This window comes from Anolis carolinensis, unplaced genomic scaffold, assembly GCF_035594765.1.
Source record: "Anolis carolinensis isolate JA03-04 unplaced genomic scaffold, rAnoCar3.1.pri scaffold_7, whole genome shotgun sequence".
Lineage (NCBI taxonomy): Eukaryota > Metazoa > Chordata > Lepidosauria > Squamata > Dactyloidae > Anolis > Anolis carolinensis.
This window is the reverse complement of record NW_026943818.1, coordinates 17306927-17330128: the sequence shown is the minus strand read 5'-3', so window position 1 is coordinate 17330128 and position 23202 is coordinate 17306927. Positions and strand designations below refer to the sequence as shown.

The 23202-nt window shown below is 36.0% G+C and overlaps 1 protein-coding gene across 4 annotated transcripts in view; it reads right to left on the bottom strand.

Moving 5' to 3' along the window:
* The window catches only part of brip1 (BRCA1 interacting helicase 1), a 192726-nt gene that overhangs the window by 153340 nt on the left and 16184 nt on the right, over nt 1-23202 (bottom strand). For all 4 annotated transcript variants that reach the window (XR_010000101.1, XR_010000102.1, XM_062959249.1 and 1 more), the window contains exons 7-8: nt 8427-8717; nt 3104-3325 (exon numbers count right to left, since the gene is read on the bottom strand). Coding sequence is in view for 2 of the 4 variants with exons in the window: in XM_062959249.1 (XP_062815319.1) it covers nt 3104-3325; nt 8427-8717 (513 nt within the window). In the remaining 2 variants the exon portion in view is untranslated. The remainder of the gene's footprint in view (nt 1-3103; nt 3326-8426; nt 8718-23202) is intronic.

Below are 23202 nucleotides of genomic sequence, written 5' to 3'. Positions count from 1 at the left end.
TTAGTTTCTTGTTTGACAAAGAAACTACTGTATATACTCGAGTATAAGTCAACCCGAATACAAGCCCAGGCACAACAACAATCTATCTATATATATAAAAGAGTGATGGCATCAGGGCAGCGGACAAAACAACAAAACTACAGGCCCTCCAACTTCGAAATTTGACAACACAACCCATCATCCACGCCTCTAGGTTGATACAACAAAAAGAAAAGAAAAATAAAGTCCTAATTAGAGAGAGAGGAATAATTACTTTTATCCAACTGCTGCCACTTAGAAGGCTAAGCTCCTCCAACTTGGTCTCCTAGCAACCCAATAAAAAATAATAAAAAACACTAAAAAATAATTAAAAACACTAAAAAATTAATACAATAAAATACTATAATAACAGAAAATAACTAAAAATAATACAAGAAAATAATAAAATATAATAAATAAAAAGATAACTTACAATAAAATTAATTAAAAAATACAAAAAAGTCAAATAAAAATTACACAACAATTTTTAACCAATACCACCACCACTTTGCCACAGCAACGCATGGCCGGGCACAGCTAGTATATATATAAAAGAGTGATGGCATCACGGCGACCCACAAAACAACAAAACTACAGGCCCCCCAACCTCGAAATTTGACAACACAACCCGTCATCCACGCCTCTAGGTTGATACAACAAAAAGAAAAGAAAAATAAAGTCATAATTAGAGAGAGAGGAATAATTGCTTTTATCCAATTGCTGCCAGTTAGAAGGCTAAGCTCCTCCAACTTGGTCTCCTAGCAACACAATAAAAAATAATAAAAAACACTAAAAAATAATTTAAGACACTAAAAATTAATACAATACAATAATAAAATATAATAAATAAAAAGATAACTTACAATAAAATTAATTTTAAAAATACAAATAACGTCAAATAAAAATTACACAACAATTTTTAACCAATATCACCACCACTTTGCCACAGCAACGCGTGGCTGAGCACAGCTAGTATAGAGTAAAATAATAAATGTAATAACAATAATTAATAGAGTAAAATAATAAATATAACAATACAATAATAATAGAGTGAAATAATAAATGTACCACTAATAATAATAAATTCAGTAAAATAATAAATGTAATAATAAATAGAGTAAAATAATAAATGTATTAATAATAATATAATAGAGTAAAATAAATGTAAAAGTAACAACAATAATAGCATAAAATAATAAATGTAATAATAATAATTAATAGAGTAAAACAATAAATGTAACAATACCAATAATAATAGCGTGAAATAATAAATGTACTAATAATAATGATAAATGCAGTAAAATAATAAATGTATTAATAATATTAAAAAAAGAGTAAAATAAATGTAAAAGTAACAACAATAATAGAGTAAATTAATAAATTGAATAATAATAGAGTAAAATAATAAATGTAACAATACCAATAATAATAGAGTGAAATAATAAATGTACAAATAATAAATGTAATAATAAATAGAGAAAAATAATAAATGTATTAATAAAATAGAGTAAAATAAATGTAAAAGGAACAATAATAGAGTAAAATAATAAATGTACTAATAATAATAATAAATGCAGTAAAATAATAAATGTAATAATGGAGTAAAATAATACATTTATTAATAATAATAAAATTAGATAAAATAAGTGTAAAAGTAACAACAATAATAGAGTAAAATAATAAATGCAATAATAGTAATTAATAGAGTAAAATAATAAATGTAACAGTACCAATAATAATAATAGAGAAAAATAATAAATATACCATATATACTTGAGTATAAGCCGACCTGAATGTAAGCCCACAAGGACCCGCACTCGAGTATAAGCCGCGGAGGATTTTTTCAGTCCTAAAAAAGGGCTGAAAAACTAGGCTTATACTTGAGTATATACAGTATCTATTTGAAATCTAATTCACTAATTTCATGAGGTTTGGTGGCAACATAAACTGTAGCATAACCGAACAGCATTTCTTTAATTACCGTAAACAAACTAAGCTTGCTCTACAGCAGGGGTCCCCAAACTTTTTAAACAGGGGGCCAGTTCACAATCCTTTGGACCGTTGGAGGGCCGGACTATAGTTGGCCACTGAGCAATATTAATAAATAATAATAATAATAATAATAGACCCTTGGGCCATTGAGTCCAACCCCCTTCTGCCTCTGTGCACCAAAAGCACAAGCAAAGCACCCCTGACAGATGGCCTCCCAGCCTCAATGTCAATAATAATAATAATAATAATAATAATAATAATAATAAAAGACCCTTGGGTCATTGAGTCCAACCCCCTTCTGCCTCTGTGCACCAAAAGCACAAGCAAAGCACCCCTGACAGATGGCCTCCGAGCCTCAATGTCAATAATAATAATAATAATAATAATAATAGACCCTTGGGCCATTGAGTCCAACCCCCTTCAGCCTCTGTGCACCAAAAGCACAAGCAAAGCACCCCTGACAGATGGCCTCCCAGCCTCAATGTCAATAATAATAATAATAATAATAATAATAATAATAATAATAAAAATAAAAAAGACCCTTGGGCCATTGAGTCCAACCCCCTTCTGCCTCTGTGCACCAAAAGCACAAGCAAAGCACCCCTGACAGATGGCCTCCCAGCCTCAATATTTATTATTATTATTATTATTATTATTATTATTATTATTATTACCCGGTGGTGATGGGTACACTGGGTGTCGTGCCAAAAGATCTCAGCCGGCATTTGGAAACAATTGACGTTGACAAAATTACGATCTGCCAACTACAAAAGGCCACCCTACTGGGATCTGCGCGCATCATCCGAAAATACAACACACAGTCCTAAATGCTTGGGAAGTGTTCGACTTGTGATTTTGTGATATGAATTTCAGCATGTCTATTTTGTTTGCTGTGAAATAATAATAATAATAATAATAGTAATAATAATAATAATAATAATAATAATGGTTGTAAGAGAAGAAGAGACCCCTTGGGTCATTTAGCCCAACCCCCTTCTGCCCTTGTGCCGTGGGGGCCAGATAAATGGCTTCGATGGGCCGCATCCGGCCCCCGGGCCTTAGTTTGGGGACCCCTGCTCTACAGTATACTCACACTCTCTCTTATTTGTGGGTCTAAAAGGTAGTTGTAAGGACAAAAGACAATGTCTGCTGTCGCCATAAGTTCCCGAGCAGCAAAAAAAGCACAAGCCCGGAGCTTCTTTCCCAGCCGCACTAGATCTTCTATGTCCCAGGCTTGATATTTCCTTTGGGCAAACTGAAAGACGTGGTGATCGCGCAGCTTATGGACTCCATGGAAAAAAGAACAAGATGTACCCTGGAAAGAACCAATTTTGAGACATATATTTCACTCCATCCTGGTCCACTTATACCCACCCCCAAAGCAAAAACCGGCTTACACAAATTTTAACAATTGCAAACAAACATACCCGTGGCTAATGAATGTGAAACCTATAATTAACACACTTTTAAAGCACCTCTTAGGATTTAAATATTAAAAGCAAAACATAAAAGGAGCGTAGGTTGGTATCAAAAGCCAGAGCTAGATCCGAAATAATTTTGTAAAATTGTATTTCGAGAAGACACCAGAAATCAAATATTTTGGGCCAATGTACTGTATATACTCGAGTATAAGCCTATTTTTTCAGCCCTTTTTTTAAGACTGAAAAAAAAACCCCTTTGCTTATACTCGGGTGAGAGTCCTGGTTGGCTTATATTTGGGTCAGCTAATACTCGAGAATATATGGCACATTTATTATTTTTCTCTATTATTATTGGTATGATTACATTTATTATTTTTCTCTATTATTGCTGCTACTATTACATTTATTTTACTCTATTTTTATTATTATTAATAATAATACATTTATTATTTCACTCTGATCTTATTATTATATTTATTATTTTACTCTATTTATTACTACATGTATTATTTTCCTGTATTATTATTATTACATGTATTTTTTCTCTATTATGATTGGTATGATTACATTTATTTTAGTCTATTTTTATTATTATTATTAATACTTTTATTATTTCACTCTGTTCTTCTTATTATTATTGCATTTATTATTTTACTCTATTTATTATTACATGTATTATTTTCCTGTATTATTTATTATTATTATTATTATTATTATTATTATTATTATTATTATTATTATTACATGAATTATTTTTCTCTATTATTATTGGTATTATTACATTTATTATTATTATTATTATTATTATTGCATTTATTATTTTACTCTATTATTATTAAAAGGAAACACAAGCACATTGACATTGAAGAAGATGAGAATCATGATTTGATCAGAGTTGGACAGTCTTATTTTAAATTTGAGCTCTATGTAAATATTCAAAAACATTGAACCTACTGATGCCTCAATTCATGTAATTTTATTGGTATCTATTTTTATTTATGAAATTTACCATAAATAAAAATACCACCTCGGCTTATACTGGAGTCGATGTTTTCCCAGTTTTTTTGTGGTAAAATTAGGTGCCTCGGCTTATATTCGGGTATATAGTATATACGGTAATTTAAATTGGAAATTATGGTTTGACATATTCCCATGCTCATCTTTGTAAAGATATCTATAATGTGCTGCCTGTTATGGTTCTTTATTTGGATTGGTTTCAAGGACCTCTTCTGCCCCCGATTTTCCTTTTAAATGTCTACTCTGAGAGGTGTCACACAACAAAACAATGCGACAATTTTCACAGGATCAGAGGCAGAAGAAGTTCTTTGTAATGAATCCCACTTGGAAGCTCTCTGGGGCTTCCTGAACACACGCTTATCACACTTCCCTCACAAATTGTCGCTTATCCGTTTATCACCCAACTTTTGCAATATGTTCTTATGGTGAAAGGAGGACAATGAAGACAAGGAACGTGACAGTGTTAATGGGATCTCATTATCACTGGGTCTGAAGAAGGGAGACTTCACACCTCGTTTGCACTTGTCAAGAACAAAAGCTGTATGAAAACAAGATAAACGGAAAGGGACTTTGCCGACACGAGTGATGGTGAACTTCATTTGGGGCTTGTAAGTGATATTGGCTTTCGTATTGATCCGCCGTGGTTCAGCGGGCTGGCCAAAGACCAAGAAAGAAGACCCAGACAGCCCCAAAAGTCTTGGGATTTGTGGACACTTTCATCCTGAAAGGGGAAGGCCCTCAGCCATTGGTCAATTTTAGATAAGCCAAAGGTATATATTCTTTGTTTGCTGCGACATGCTTTTATTGCATACTGAGAAAGTTCCAAGACCAAAAGTTAGCCACAGGTATCACTTATGCCAAGTAGGTGTGGAAGGTGAGGAAGATCCTCAGCCATTGGTCAATTTTAGATAAGCCAAAGGTATATATTCTTTGCTTGCTGCGACATGCTTTTATTGCATACTGAGAAAGTTCCAAGACCAAAAGTTAGCCACAGGTATCACTTATGCCAAGTAGGTGTGGAAGGTGAGGAAGATCCTCAGCCATTGGTCAATTTTAGATAAGCCAAAGGTATATATTCTTTGCTTGCTGCGACATGCTTTTATTGCATACTGAGAAAGTTCCAAGACCAAAAGTTAGCCACAGGTATCACTTATGCCAAGTAGTGTGGAAGGTGAGGAAGATCCTCAGCCATTGGTCAATTTTAGATAAGCCAAAGGTATATATTCTTTGCTTGCTGCGACATGCTTTTATTGCATACTGAGAAAGTTCCAAGACCAAAAGTTAGCCACAGGTATCACTTATGCCAAGTAGTGTGGAAGGTGAGGAAGATCCTCAGCCATTGGTCAATTTTAGATAAGCCAAAGGTATAAATTCTTTGTTCGCTACGCACATGTTGCGACAGCCATCTGCATGGTACAGGACGCATTGAAATGGGTGCCTACGGCTGTCTGCCTTATCATAGGTATGATAATAAACTTTGCTTTTTGCATCTCTCACGAGACTTGAGTTTTTCTGCCTGATTTCCCTCCTGAGCCAGAGCCCTTTGAAGGTACAGTAGAGTCTCGCTTATCCAACGTAAACGGACCGGCAGAACGTTGGATAAGCGAATATGTTGGATAATAAGGAGGCATTAAGGAAAAGCCTATTAAACATCAAATTAGGTTATGATTTTACAAATTAAGCACCAAAACATCATGTTATACAACAAATTTGACAGAAAACGTACTTCAATACACAGTAATGCTATGTTGTAATGACTGTATTTACGAATTTAGCACCAAAATATCATGATGTATTGAAAACATGTATTGAAAACAAAAATGCGTTGGATAATCCAGAAGCTTGGATAAGCGAGGCTTGGATAAGTGAGACTCTACTGTAATAATAATAAATGCAGTAAAATAATAAATGTAATAATAAATAGAGAAAAATAATAAATGTATTAATAATAATAAAAATAGAGTAAAATAAATGTAAAAGTAACAACAATAATAGAGTAAAATAATAAATGTAATAATAGTAATTAATAGAGTAAAATAATAAATGTAACAATACCAATAATAATAGAGAAAAATAACAAATATACCATATATACTTGAGTATAAGCCGACCTGAATGTAAGCCCACCAGGACCCTCATCCGAGTATAAGTCGAGAAGGTTTTTTTTTTTAGTCCTTAAAAAGGGCTGAAAAACTAGGCTTATACTCGAGTATATACAGTATATTGTTAAATTGATAACAGGACTATAAATCAGATGAATGTTGTTTTTAATTATACAGTGTGTTTTGGGCTTGTTCTTTCTAAAACATGGAGAAATCATCCTAAAGCGGAAGAACGTGTTACTGTATAGGTACAGAAGAAATCAATCTTGCATACAGTAGAGTCTCACTTATCCAACATAAACGGGCCGGCAGAATGTTGGATAAGCGAATATGTTGGATAATAAGGAGGCATTAAGGAAAAGCCTATTAAACATCAAATTAGGTTATGATTTTACAAATTAAGCACCAAAACATCCTGTTATACAACAAATTTGACAGAAAAAGTAGTTCAATACACAGTAATGCTATGTAGTAATGACTGTATTTACGAATTTAGCACCAAAATATCACGATGTATTGAAAACATTGAGTACAAAAATGTGTTGGATAATACAGAATGTTGGATAAGTGAGACTCTACTGTATTATTATTATTATTAATAATAATAATAATAATAATACAATAGACATTGACAAAATTACGATCTGCCAACTGCAAAAGGCCACCCTGCTGGGATCTGCACGCATCATCCGAAAATACATCACACAGTCCTAGACACTTGGGAAGTGTTCGACTTGTGATTGTGTGATACGAAATCCAGCATGTCTATCTTGTTTGCTGTGTCATACAACATCGTTGTGTCAATAATAATAATAATAATACATTTATTATTTCACTCTGATATTATTATTATTACATTTATTGTTTTACTCTATTTATTATTACATGTATTATTTTCCTGTATTTTTTAAAATTATTATTATTATTATTTGCATCAAACTAGGTTATGATTTTACAAATGAAGCACCAAAACATCATGTTATACAACAAATTGGACAGAAAAAGTAGTTCAATATGCAGTAATGCTATGTAGTAATTACTGTATTTACGAATTTAGCACCAAAATATCACGATGTATTGAAAACATTGAGTACAAAAATGTGTTGGATAATCCAGAATGTTGGATAAGTGAGTATTGGATAATTGAGACTCTACTGTATTATTATTATTATTAATAATAATAATAATAATAATAATAATAATACATTTATTATTTCACTCTGATATTATTATTATTACATTTATTGTTTTACTCTATTTATTATTACATGTATTATTTTCCTGTATTTTTTAAAATTATTATTATTATTATTTGCATCAAACTAGGTTATGATTTTACAAATTAAGCACCCAAACATCATGTTATACAACAAATTTGACAGAAAAAGTTGTTCACTACACATTAATGCTATGTAGTAATGACTGTATTTACGAATTTAGCACCAAAATATCACGATGTATTGAAAACATTGACTACAAAAATGCGTTGGATAATCCAGAACGTTGGATAAGCGAGTGTTGGATAAGTGAGACTCTACTGTATTATTATTATTATTATTGCATTGATTATTTTACTCTATTTATTATTACATGTATTATTTTCCTGTATTATTTTATTGTATGACACAGCAAATAATAATAATAATAATAATTTTAAAAAATACAGGAAAATAATACATGTAATAATAAATAGAGTAAAACAATAAATGTAATAATAATAATATCAGAGTGAAATAATAAATGTATAAATGTATGGATAAGTGAGACTCTACTGTATTTCTAATGTTTTAATCGGTAAAAGGCAAACTTCTGCACATGGCAATGAAGGGCAGTAATGAGGGTTTCTCTTTTGAACAAAAAAAGGACAATAACTTACGTGTTTGGCTTCCAACAACTCTGCGCATTTTTCGTTCTTGTTTCCGCAAGTCGAGACGGTTGGGTGGACGCAGCTGTGGTCCCGGCTAGAAAGGATGGTCATCTGGACACCGGCATATGCCGTCCTCCGCAGCTCTCGCGTGATCTGAGCAATCTGTTTGTGGGTCCGGGTTCCAAAATATATTTTGGGAATAGCCGGCCGCTCTCCGTTGTCTTTCTTCTTCGCATCGGCTGTGTCTCTGCCTTTTTCCTCCGCGGAAGAACAGGAACACTGGTGGCAAGGGCCAGGAAGCTGAAAAGAAGGAGAAACATCTGATTAAGGAGGTGACCTGAAACATACCAGTCTTGTAACACCTTAAAACAGGGGTCCTCAAACTTTTGAAGCAGAGGGCCGGTCCACAATCCTTCAGACCAGGGGTCCCCAAACTAAGGCCCGGGGGCCGGATGCGGCCCTCCGAGGTCATTTACCTGGCACCTGCCCTCAGTTTTATAATATAATATATTGTATATACATATAATATTAATAATATTATAATGTAATACAATATAACACTAATAATAATACCTTATAATAATATTAATTATATATTCTATATTACATATAATATTACTAATAATATTACAGTATAGTGGTATAGTTCAATAAAGTAATATATAATGCTACTATTGTGCTATGCTAATAATATAATATATTGTATGTACATATAATTTTTAAGCCACTCTGAGTCCCCTTTGGGGTGAGACGGGTGTGATACAAATGTAGTAAATAAATGCAGTAAATAAATAAATAATAAATAAATAAATTTTAGACTTAGGCTCACCCAAAGTCTGAAATGACTTGAAGGCACACAACAACAACAACCACAACCATCCTAATTAACTTGACTATCTCATTGGCCAGAAGCAGGACCACACTTCCCATTGAAATCCTGATAAATGTTTATTGGTTAAAATTGTTTTTATTTTTAAATATTGTATTATTCTTTCATTGTTGTTGTTGTTGTTTTTGCACTACAAATAAGACATGTGCAGTGTGCATCGGAATTTGTTTGTATTTTTTTTTCAAATGATAATCCGGCCCCTCAACAGTCTGAAGGATTGTGGACCGGCCCTCGGCTTAAAAAGTTTGAGGACCTCTGCTTCAGACTGTTGAGGGGCCGAATTATCATTTGGAAAAAAAAAAAACCGAACAAATTCCTATGCACACTGCACATGTCTTATTTGTAGTGCAAAACAACAACAACAACAATGAAAGAACAATACAGTATTTTAAAATGAAAACAATTTTAACCAACATAAACCTATCAGGATTTCAATGGAAAATGTGGGCCTACTTCTGGCCAATGAGATAGTCAAGTTAATTAGATTGTTGTTGTTGTTGTTGTTGTGTGCCTTCAAGTCATTTCAAACTTTGGCCGAGTCTAAGTCTAAAATTATTTATTTATTTACTGCATTTATTTACTACATTTATATCCCACCCTTCTCACCCCAAAGGGGACTCAGAGCAGCTGTATGTACATACAATATATTATATTATTAGCATAGCACAATATTAGCATTAAATATTACTATATTGAACTATACCACTATACTGTAATATTATATGTAATATATAACATATAATTAATATTATTATATAGGATTATTATTAGTATTATATTGTGTAACATAATATTAGTATCAATACTATATGTATATCTATATATATAAAAGAGTGATGGCATCACGGCAGCGGACAAAACAACAAAAGTAAACACCCCACAACCTCAAAAATTGACAGCACAACCCCTCATCCATGCCTCTAGGTTGATACAACAAAAAGAAAAGAAAAATAAAGTCCTAATTAGAGGGAGAGCAATAATTGTTTTTATCCAATTGCTGCCAGTTAGAAGGCTAAGCTTCACTCACTTGGTCTCCTAGCAACCCACTCAGCCCAGGGGACCCTTGACCTTAACTACCACCAATTCCTCAATACTTTATTTCCCATACCACCATACTTCGCCACAGCAACGCATGGCTGGGCACAGCTAGTACAATATATTATATTATTAAAACTGATATAAAAATATTATATTATAAAACTGAGGGTGAGGGCCAGGTAAATGACCTTGGAGGGCCACATCCGGCCCCCGGGCCTTAGTTTGGGGACCCCTGCCTTAAAACCTCAAAAAAGTTCTTCAGGATCAGATTTAATAGACTCCATCCATCCTACTAACATGGACCAAACTTGACACACATAACCCCTAGGACCCATTCTATGTCCTGGTGCTGTTTGGGGGATGATGAACCATGGATGATGGGATTTGCAGTACTTTCAATCGCTACGACTCCCACAGGCCACTGCGAAGCCCACCAGTGACGGAACTGGACCAAACTTGGCACACAGAACCCCCATGAACCCCTTTCCGTCCTGGAGCAGATTGGGGGAGGATGGGCCAAGTAGCTTCACTCACTTCTTGCTCTGGGAGTTGTAGTTCACCTTTATACAGACAGCACTGAACCCAGCCGACTTTGGATCTGGACCAAACTTGGCACACTGCCCCATCATGCCCAACTGAGCATACAGGCAGGGTTTCGGGGTGATTGCCCTTTGGCTCTGGGAGTTGTAGTTCACCCTTATACAGACAGCACTGAACCCAGATGATGACGGATCTGGACCAAACAAGTGATATTTCCTCACATCCCCAAACAACTCAATGCCGTCTACTAATAACCCGGGCACCGCCGGGTCCCCAAGCTAGTCTATATATATAAAAGGGTAATGAAATTTCGGCCTAGGACAAAACAACAAAACTACACATCCCAGAAACACTAAACTTGGCAGCACAACCCCTCATAATAATAATAATAATAATAATAATAATAATAATAATAATAATAAAACTTTATTTATACCCCGCCACCATCTCCCCAACGGGGACTCAGGGCGGCTTACATGGGGCCGTGCCCAAAACAATACAATGTAAACAGCATATAAAAGAACAGCACAACACAATACAATAAGCAATACAGTAAATAATATCCATTACAAAATAAAACAAGGAGACAATAATAACAAGGGCATGCCTCTACGTTGATACAACAAAAAGAAAAGAAAAATAAAGTTCTAATTAGAGGGAGAGGAATAATTGTTTTTATCCAATTGCTGCCAGTTAGAAGGCTAAGCTCCGCCCACTTGGTCTCCTAGCAACCCACTCAGCCCAGGGGACAGGCAGAGTTAGGCCTCACTTAGGCCTCTTCCATACTGCCTATAAAATACAGATTATCAGATTTGAACTGGATTATATGGCAGTGTAGACTGAAGACCCTTCCACACAGCTATACAACCCATTTATAATCTTATATTATCTGCTTTGAACTGGATTATCTTGACTCCACACTGCCATATAATCCACTTCAGTGTGCAGTCGGACACAACTGGACTTAATGTCAGGAGAAAACCTTTACCCTTGACCTTAACTACCACCAATTCCTCAATACTTTATTTCCCATGCCACCAGACTTCGCCATAGCAACGCGTGGCCGGGCACAGCTAGTATATAATAAAAGTGAATGTTTGTATGTTTGTATGTATGTGGGTATGTATGTATGAGAGTATGTGCCAGCTTTCTGATTGGCCACCACTTTCACAGGCCACCGTGACCGCCAGGAAGGACGGACCTGGACCAAACTTGGCACACATAACCCACAGGACCCATTCTATGTCCTGGTGCCGTTTGGGGGATGATGGACCACGGATGATGGGATTTGCAGTACTTTCAACCACTTCGACTCCCACAGATCACCGCGATGCCCACCAGTGACGGATCTGGACCAAACTTGGCACGCAGAACCTCTATGACCCCCTTTAGACCCTGCTGCAGATTGGGCAACGACGGACCATGGACGATGGGACCTGCAGTATCTTCACTCACTTCCTGAGAGCACTGCGACCCCCAACAATGACTGATCAAAACCAAACTTGCAACATAGAGCCCCCATGACCTCCTTTACATCCTGACGCTCATTAGAGGGGGATGGAGTGTGTACGAAGGGACTTGCATATGGGAGTTGTAGTTCACCCACACTCACTGAATCCAGCTGACATTCCATTGAGACTACACTTCAAACACAGGCAAACAATGCCTTTCTCACATGACCCGGGCACCGACGGGTCCCCAAGCTAGTACACTATAAAATAAAATAAAAAATTAAGAACCTCTAAATAGCTCCCTGGTACTAGCTCAAATAATAATCTTATTTTCTGTTTTAAAAGAATGACACCGGGACACCACGAGCCAAACCGAGTGTCCTTGCCATCTTCGCTGTTTCTTCCTTCACCCCTCCTCTGAATGGTGACCAGTAAGATTATCCGTTGTGAGCAAACGCAAAGTCATGGTGTGCGTCACATCACAATACCAGGGATCAAGTGTCTCTTGGCCTTCGCTCTGTGGAAAAGAGGCTCAAATTACCCTCGGTCCCACTCAAGCTTGTCCACCATTAAATATTACAATACGGGATAGAATGGGAGTAAATGCAACCCTTCAGGAGCTGCCACTCATTGGGATAAAAGGTCTGCTGATGTGCCAAATAAACAGCCCGTCAAAGCAGATAGAGTTCCCGGCCGCGCTAGAATTGTTACATTCCTCTCTCGGGTTGCCAATAACAGCCGATTTCATTACGGTGTGCTGCCACATTAAATGGCCGGTTCCAAATATCCTGCCTTCTCTATATTGAATAATTACTTATTCACCGAAAGGACAAAAGGAAGTGTTATGAATGGAGCTCTTGTCAGGGATACAGGAGGAAACAGCTGACGGGAGGTGTCCGTTACATACGGGTTCGCCTCGGCCTCCATCGGAGAGGCGACACGGGGAAAATGGGGACTCGCATTATGATCACGTTATATTCCGTGTTCTGGCGTGCGCTGCGGACAAGAATAAGGAGCATACCTGCCCACAAGCCCACCACCCACACACAAAACACTTCAAACTTCAAGCATTGATTGTTGAATTGTTCCTTGTTACTCTTCATTATAACTAGAATACCTCAAGTCCCATTTCTGGGGAAAATGTAGGTTATAAATGGCATGACTGATTGGTGGATTGATTAATTTATTTTAGTTCAGTCAGTCTGAAAAGTCCTGCTTGATTTTTCCCCCCATTTTATGAAAATAATAAAAATATTTAAAGCAAAGTGAACAACCTGCTTTGATTGAAGTCAAAAATCAGAAACTCCTCAAAGCACAGCAGACAAAAAACCAGTACAAGAAAACCGCACTACAAACTAGAGCTGACAGCTGGCACAACAAAACATTGCATGGAAAGTTCCTTGACAAAATTGAAGGAAAAGCTGACAGGGAGAAGACCTGGCTCTGGCTCACAAATGGGACAGAAGGAGACAGAAGTCCTAAAAATAATACATGTAATAATAAATAGAGTAAAATAATAAATGCAATAATAAGAACAGAGTGAAATAATAAATGCATTATTATTATTATTATTATTATTATTATTATTATTATTATTATTAATAATAATAATAGAGTAAAATAAATGTAATAGTAGCAACAATACTAGAGAAAAATAATAAACGTAATAATACCAATAATAATAATAATAATAATAATAATAATAATAATAATAATGCCTGATCCTTGCAGCCCAGGAGCAAGCCATCAGAACAAATGCAAATACACCAAATTATAAAATTTAAACATTAACCTATAAAAATAAAAATACACTTAATAAACATGGAATATTTAAATGGATAAGATTTGAGGGAGTTCTGAAAACCTGTCTGGTTGTTGGATTTTATATACCACTGGCCACCAGGACTAACATATTTTTATTGCAACAATAAAGCAGTGAACGAATAAGTCAAGAACTTTCCCAGTCATTGTTTTTCTTACTTAGATGGAAGATAGAACCGCATTCTGTATTAAATTGGCTTGGCGACGTCATAAAATTGTGCTGCTTGAACATATTTGGGAAATGCTGGCTTAGAGGTGGTTTCTCCTCTAAGTTCTTGAATTAATATCCTAGTTGGTTCTTTCTCAAAAATGTGAGAGCTATGAAGGAGTCCATAAAGTCTCTTTAATATCTGAATTCTCGGTTTTTCATAAAAAGACATTTTTAAAAACACGTTACGCTCATAATTCACGTTGGGATAGTTTTAAAAAGCGGAATTAGAAGACAACTCAAAACCAAAACCACATTTGTACATGATTTTTTTCGCTCTCCGTTTTATAGAAATCGGGTAGGTAAACGGCTTTGGCTTTTGTGCTTCGCTATCTTCTACAAAGTCTTTTTTTTTCATATGTTTCCTGGGTGAGACTGGCATTTGTTTCACTTGGCAAAATATAGGTTGCCTAATCACTTATCGCAGGAATACAACATCAAGAGACACCACCAAGTATAGCTGTGTGTATCTAATAACATTGTTTTACTTTAATTATTAAACGCATGAGTTGGAAAACAGGTCACTTTTGCTTAATGGTCACTATAGCCCTTAAACCGCAAACTCTGTGCCATAAGAGCCAGAAAACTTTTCACGTGCCACTCAAAATAGAGAAATCTATATATATAAAAGGCTTTTGGCATCGCGGCGACTCACAAAACAACAAAACCCAACACCCCCCAAACTCTAAAATGGGCAACACAATCCATCATCCCTGCCTCCAGTAAGATACAACACAATCACACAAAAAACACAATCACAACACCAAAAAAAGGCCAAAACCCACAACAGGCAAGGTGCCATGCTTTCTATATTTTGTAATCTATATATATAAAAGAGTGATGACATCACGGCGACCCACAAAACAACAAAACTACAGGCCCCCCAACCTCGAAATTTGACAACACAGCCCATCATCCACACCTCAAAGCTCCTCCAACTTGGTCTGCAATTGAGGAAAGGGGAGAAATTTGTAAAAAAAATGAAGACTCGAATTGCTAAAATGACAATGGTTTTTCATTCGCATATATCTATATATCCACGTATTTATATGGAAATGTTATAAGTATATATACACACACACACACACTCCCTTCTGTGAAAGTTTTTTTATTTTTTGGTTGGTGGCGTCTGTGGCTTTGAGAAATGTTATGACTACTGCAAAGCAGTTCTATGCTATTTTACTGGTGACTATAAAATCAGACGGAGTTTACTACTTTCCTGGCGTTGGGTATTTTTTTAAGTCAAAAGGTAACGTTTTCAGGCTGCAGTCGAGGGCGAGGTGCTTATTAAAGGCAGTATTATACCAATTTCAAACCTTTTAAGAAAAATCTTTTGAGGCCACCTGTAAAATAATGTTATTTTTTCAGCTCCTCGCATTTTTTTTGGCTATCTTTATTTTGTATATACTTCTAAAAAAAAATCCTGATGCCAAGTACGTTTTAATTCCCGCCTCCAATAAAACCCGCTCGTGTTTTTACAGAAAGTCCATTAAACTTTCGGATCATTTTGATTTCGATTATGGGGTCAATGAATGTGTTTCTCTCCGATGTCAGGCTGAACTCCCAGGAGTGTCGTGTTCGTAGTTGTGTTTGCTTGTTGCAAAACAACAGCAACAGAAAAGTTGTACGGTCTCATTAGACTCTAATATTTATTCTGGCATAATCCTTTGTGTGTTTGATAAAGCAAATGGTAGGCAACAAAAACACAGGCCGTAATATAAATACTGCAAAGAAATAAATACATTTGTTTGTTATTTAGTGCCCCAGGAAACCTTGTCTTGTTTTACATGCTGTATATACTCAAGTATAAGCCTAGTTTTTCAGCCCTTTTTTTACGACTGAAAAAGCCCCCCTCGGCTGATACTCGGGTGAGGGTCCTGGTTGGCTTATATTTGGGTCTGCTTATATTCGAGAATATATGGGACATTTATTATTTTTCTCTATTATTATTGGTATTATTACATTTATTATTTTTCCCTATTATTGTTGGCATTATTACATTTATTATTTTTCTCTATTATTATTACATGTATTATTGTACTCTATTGTTGCTACTACTACATTGATTGGACTCTATTTTTATTATTGTTATTAATATATTTATTATTTCACTCTGATCTTATTATTATTATTACATTTATTATTCTACTCTATTTATTATTACATATATTATTTTCCTGTATTTATTATTATGATGATTACATGTATTATTTCACTCTATTATTATTAAAAGGATACATAAGCACATTTACATTGAAGAAGATGAGAATAATGATTTGATCAGAGTTGGACAGTCTTTTCTTAAATTAGAGCTTGACGTAAATACTAGCTGTGCCCGGCCACGCATTGCTGTGGCAAAGTATGGTGCTATGGGAAATAAAATATTGAGGAACTAGTGGTAGTTAAGGTAAAGGGTAAAGGTGCCGGCCTGTTTATGTTGGATAAGTGAGACTGTACTGTATATTTATAATCTTGTATTATCTGCTTAGAACTGGATAATATGAGGCCCCTTCTACACAGCTGTATAAAATGCACACTGAAGTGGATTATATGGCAGTGAGGAGTCAAGATAATGCAGTTCAAAGCAGATAATATAAGATTATTAATGGGTTATATACCTGTGTGGAAGGGCCTTGACTCTGCACTGCCATATAATCCAGTACAAATCACATAATCTGTATAATGCCTCTACATTCATACAACAAAAAGCTCGAGCTACTCCAGAAAACAGCCAGGCTTTGAGACTGCAAATCTATTCCCTGCTATTCCACCTGGCCAACAAAGGATTCCCATAAGCCACAGCAACGCATGGCCGGGCAAAACTAGTACCGTGTTTCCCCGAAAATAAGACAGTGTCTTATATTATTTTTTACTCCCAAAGATGCGCTAGGTCTTATTTTCAGGGGATGTCTTATTTTTCCATGAAGAATTCGTATTCATTGTTGAACAAAAAAATGAACATTTATTCTATACTGTACAGTAGTTGTCATCACAAACCAACATAACTAAACCAGACAAACTGTGACTCCTGTCAAGAATTTCTTGTTACTACTATTATTTCCATATACAACTGGTATGTAAGCCGCCCTGAGTCCTTCTTGGGAGATGGAAGCGGGGTATAAAAATAAAATAATAATAATAATAATAATAATAATAATTATTATTATTATTATTATGTACATTTACCAATCCTGCATGCTATGGTGTTTTGTTTGGCGGGTGCTGGGCATGCTTCCAAACAAAAACTTACTAGGTCTTACTTTCGGGGGAGGCCTTATATTTAGCAATTCAGCAAAACTTCTACTAGGTCTTATTTTTTGGGGATGTCTTATTTTCAGGGAAACAGGGTATATATATAAAAGAGTAATGAAATTTCAGCCTAGGACAAAACAACAAAACTACACATCCCAGAAACACAAAACTTGGCAGCACAACCCCTCATCCATGCCTCTACGTTCATACAACAAAAAGCTCCAGCTACTCCAGAAAACGGCCAGGCTTTGAGACTGCAAATCTATTCCCTGCTATTCCACCTGGCCAACAAAGGATTCCCATAAGCCACAGCAATGCGTGGCCGGGCACAGCTAGTAGATTATAATTTCTTCCAACAAGTCAATATAAAACAGAGTGATATCTTGTCTGTGTTCTGTTAAATATTCCTATGAGTAACCAAGGCTTCTTCACAGCCATCTAAGCAACGAAAAGCCTTCCAGATAGATGTCATGGCCAACCCATCACCACAGCTGCCTGCTCCAAAGGACAACGTCGCTCAAGATAAGCCAGCTTAGGAGGTCAATGGCTATAAAGGCGGAGGACTGAAACATCAGAAATGGAAACGTAAAATTGAATGCCATATCAGGCTAAACAAACAACGGGGTCGTGATCCTTGACACAAGACGCGATAAGAGCTTCCTCGATATCCTCCACCTGAGTATCGCCGAAAACAAAGTACAAAGTGTGCTTGGTTCTGGTGCCCCGTGTGCGAAATCTCACACAAGGAGCTTTATCAAGACGTCTCTTTTTTCCCCACAAGAAAGCCCGACCCGCTTCTCTTAAGAGCCGTCGTCTTCGTCTTCTTGATTAAAAGTGCACAAAGCATCTGTTGATCCCCTCGCCGTAACCAGCAGGTGAACCCGATTCAATATTTATCACGGGCTCGCCGCTAACCAAGCAAACGCTTTAATTAAGCTGGAGCTCGCTTCAAAGAGCGCATTCAGGACGTCCATCAGCGGGGGCAGAGGATCGGATACTGTGTCCGGGTGAGAGTGTGTAATACAAATCCACAACTTTCCTCCTCCCGTCCACGGTAAGCTAGCCGGCCCAGAGCCCGCGCTCTGATTGTAACCGACTGCCAGTCTCCTGGAATGCGTAACCAAAGTCACTCAAGGCCTATTGTGCAGGTTGTAAGCAATATGTTAAACTCCAATGGGCTAGCACATTAAGACAGATCCTTTTCACAGCCGTTTCTTGATACTCCAAGTGTTTGTTACACTACTCTCCATTTACTGTTTACTTTCTGGCTGAATGGAAAAGGGGGAGGAAAAGGGTCCTAAACGCAGCTGCTCCCGTTTCTTTGCAAAAAATAAAAATGAGGATGGAGAGCAGAGTGGGATTCAGGATAAGTAAAAGTATTAGTATTACTAATAATATTGCAATATAGTCGTATAGTACAATATAATAATATATAATGCTTATATAGTGCTTATATTGTGCTATACTAATAATCTATATATAATAATAATATTACACTATTATAATGCTAGATTTATATTACATGTAATATTACTAATAATATTGCAATATAGTCGTATAGTACAATCTATATATATAAAAGCGTAATGGAATCACGGCACCGGACAAAACAACTAAACTAAACGCCCCACAACCTCGAAAATTGACAGCACAACCTCTCATCCACGCCTCTACGTTCATACAACAAAAAGAAAAGAAAAATTAAGTCCTAGCCACAGCAACGCGTGGCCGGGCACAGCTAGTAATAATATATAATGCTTATATAGTGCTTATATTGTGCTATACTAATAATCTATATACAGTAGAATCTCACTTATCCAAGCCTCGCTTATCCAAGCCTCTGGATAATCCAAGCCATTTTTGTAATCAATGTTTTCAATATATCATGATATTTTGGTGCTAAATTGGTAAATACAGTAATTACAACATAACATTACTGCGTATTGAACTACTTTTTCTGTCAAATTTGTTGTTAAACATGATGTTTTGGTGCTTAATTTGTAAAATCATAACTTAATTTGATGTTTAATAGGCTTTTCCTTAATCCCTCCTTATTATCCAAGATATTCGCTTATCCAAGCTTCTGCCGGCCCGTTTAGCTTGGATAAGTGAGACTCTATATAAAAGGGTAATGAAATTTCGGCCTAGGACGAAACAACAAAACTACACATCCCAGAAACACTAAACTTGGCAGCACAACCCCTCATCCGTGCCTCTAGGTTCATACAACAAAAAGAAAAGAAAAATAAAGTCCTAATTAGAGGGAGAGGAATAATTGTTTTCATCCAATTGCTGCCAGTTAAAAGGCTAAGCTCTGCCCACTTGGTCTCCTAGCAACCCACTCAGCCCAGGGGACAGGCAGAGTTAGGCCTCACTTAAGCTATTCCCCACTGCCTATAAAATACAGATTATTAGATTTGAACTGGATTATATGGCAGGGTAGACTCAAGGCCCTTCCACACAGCTATATAACCCATTTATAATCTTATATTATCTGCTTTGAACTGGATTATCCTGACTCCACTGCCATATAATCCACTTCAGTGTGCAGTTGGACACAACTGGACTTAATGTCAGGAGAAAACCTTTACCATTTATTTTAACTACCACCAATTCCTCAATACTTTATTTCCCATACTTCACCACAGCAACGCGTGGCCGGGCACAGCTAGTATAATATAAAAAGGTACAGTTTCCTCTGACGTTAAGTCGAGTCGTGACCGACTCTGGGGGTTGGGGCTCATCTCCATTTCTAAGCCGAAGAGCCGGCGTTGTCCGCAGACACCTCCAAGGTCATGTGGTCACTGGCAGGACTGCATAGAGCACTGTTACCTTCCTGCCAGAGCGGTACCTATTGATCTACTCACATTGGCATGTTTTCGAACTGGTAGGTTGGCAGAAGCTGGAGCTAACAGTGGGTGCTCACTCCGCTCCTGGGATTTGAACCTGGGACCTTTCAGTCTGCAAGTTCAGCAGCTCAGTGCTTTAACACACTTCGCCACCGAGGCTCCATTTGCTGTGTTATACAATAATAATAATAATAATAATAATAATAATAATAATAATATGAAATCCAGCATATCTATCTTGTTTGCTGTGTCATAATAAAATAAAATAATAATATAATCAGAATGCAGACTGTGCAAGGAAACCGACGAAACCATTGATCATATCCTCAGCTGCTGTAAGAAAATCGCACAGACAGACTACAAACAGAGGCACAACTATGTGGCCCAAATGATTCATTGGAACCTATGCCTTAAGTATCACCTCCCTGCAGTTAAGAACTGGTGGGATCACAAACCTGCAAAGGTTGTGGAAAATGAGCACGCAAAGATACTGTGGGACTTCCGAATCCAGACTGACAAAGTTCTGGAACACAACACACCAGACATCACAGTTGTGGAAAAGAACAAGGTTTGGATCATTGATGTCGCCATCCCAGGTGACAGTCGCATTGAAGAAAAACAACAGGAAAAACTCAGCCGCTCTCAGGACCTCAAGATTGAACTTCAAAGACTCTGGCAGAAACCAGTGCAGGTGGTCCCGGTGGTGATGGGCACACTGGATGCCGTGCCAAAAGATCTCAGCCGGCATTTGGAAACAATAGACATTGACAAAATTACAATCTGCCAACTGCGAAACGTCAGGAGAGAATGCTTCTGGAACATGGCCACACAGCCCGAAAGACATACAGCAACCCTGTAATCCCGGCCATGAAAGCCTTCGACAACACATTAATACAAAAAGTGCCATTCATGGTTATAATTCAGGCTAACAGTCCCTTCTCCTGTGATTAAAATCTCACCTCCAGACAATAAGAAAGAACATTTGGCATACTGAATCTTGAATTTTCTTTTTATGATACCAAAATCCCTCAAACATCAAACATGCACATCTGGGTAGTCAGGTGGTAAGGTTCAAATTTATCTGCGGAACCAGTATTTTTAAAAAGAATAATAATAATAAAGATAATCAGATGCACAGTGTTTACTGAACTACACCGTTTCTGTTTGAAGTTTTATTTTCCTGAAGCTGCCAGTCATACATACAAAGGCCTCTCCTTTAAAACATTCACTCTTTTAAGATAAAAGGTCAGGTCCAAACAAAAGCTCAGTGCCCTTTTAACTGTTCATATAAATGCTTTTCAAAAAAGTCATGGCTCTCTGATGCCATTCTTATATAACCCACGGCAAATCTTTTTAAGTGAACAAATATGTTTTAATTCTTCTACTGAAAACACTTGCCCTCTAGGTTTGAGACAAAAAAGTAGGATTGCTTTTTTCAAAAAAAGGAATACATAGGTATGTTCAAAGGGTTCCATGCACAGCCTGGCTTTGGTAATATGTACTTAGCATAAAAGAGAGAAAAACGTCCTTCAAAGGATATATTATGAATAAACACCAGGCAGGCAGACCCGGTCATGGATTGTATCTCATCACAACATTAAAGAGAATAAAGAGTTTCCTGTTGGTTTTCTCTCTTGGCCTCTTTTTGTCTCGGGCTTTAGAACTGGTAACAACATCAGCCAATTTCAAAAGGAATTATTATTATTTATTTATTACAGTATTTATTTATTATATTTATATCCCACCCTTCTCACCCCGAAGGGGACTCAGAGCGGCTTACAGATTAAATTTACATACAATATTATATTATTAGCATAGCACAATACTGGCAACAAATTACCATACTGTACTATATCTATATATTGTAATATTATGAATAATATTACATGTAATATATAATTAATATTATTATATTATATTATTTGTATTATATTGTATTACAAAATAATAATATTATTATATGCATATACAATTATACAATATAATATAATATATTGTATATGCATATAATATTAATAATATTATTTTGCAATACAATATAATACTAATAATACAGTATAATAATGTTAACTATATATTACATGTAATATTAACAATAATATTACAATATATTGATATACTACAATATAGTAATTTATTGCCAGTATTGTGCTATGCTAATAATATAAAATTGTATGTAAATTTAATTTGTAAGCCGCTCTGAGTCCCCTTCGGAGTGAGAAGGGCGGGATATAAATAGTATTATATATATATATATATATATATATATACACACACACACACACACACACACACACACACACACAATATATTATAATATTATATATTATTATAAATTATATTGTATATACTATACAGTAGAGTCTCACTTATCCAAGCTAAACGGGCCGGCAGAAGCTTGGATAAGCGAATATCTTGGATAATAAGGAGGGATTAAGGAAAAGCCTATTAAACATCAAATTAGGTTATGATTTTACAAATTAAGCACCAAAACATCATGTTTGACAGAAAAAGTAGTTCAATACGCAGTAATGCTATGTAGTAATTACTGTATTTACGAATTTAGTACCAAAATATCACAATGCATTGAAAACATGGACTACAAAAATTCGTTGGATAATCCAGAATGTTGGATAAGTGAGACTCTACTGTACTTCTCTTGCCACAGACGATAAGTCTTTTATTCATATTGTATAATCCAAGAGTCCACTGAACATGCTAAAATATCACCAGATTA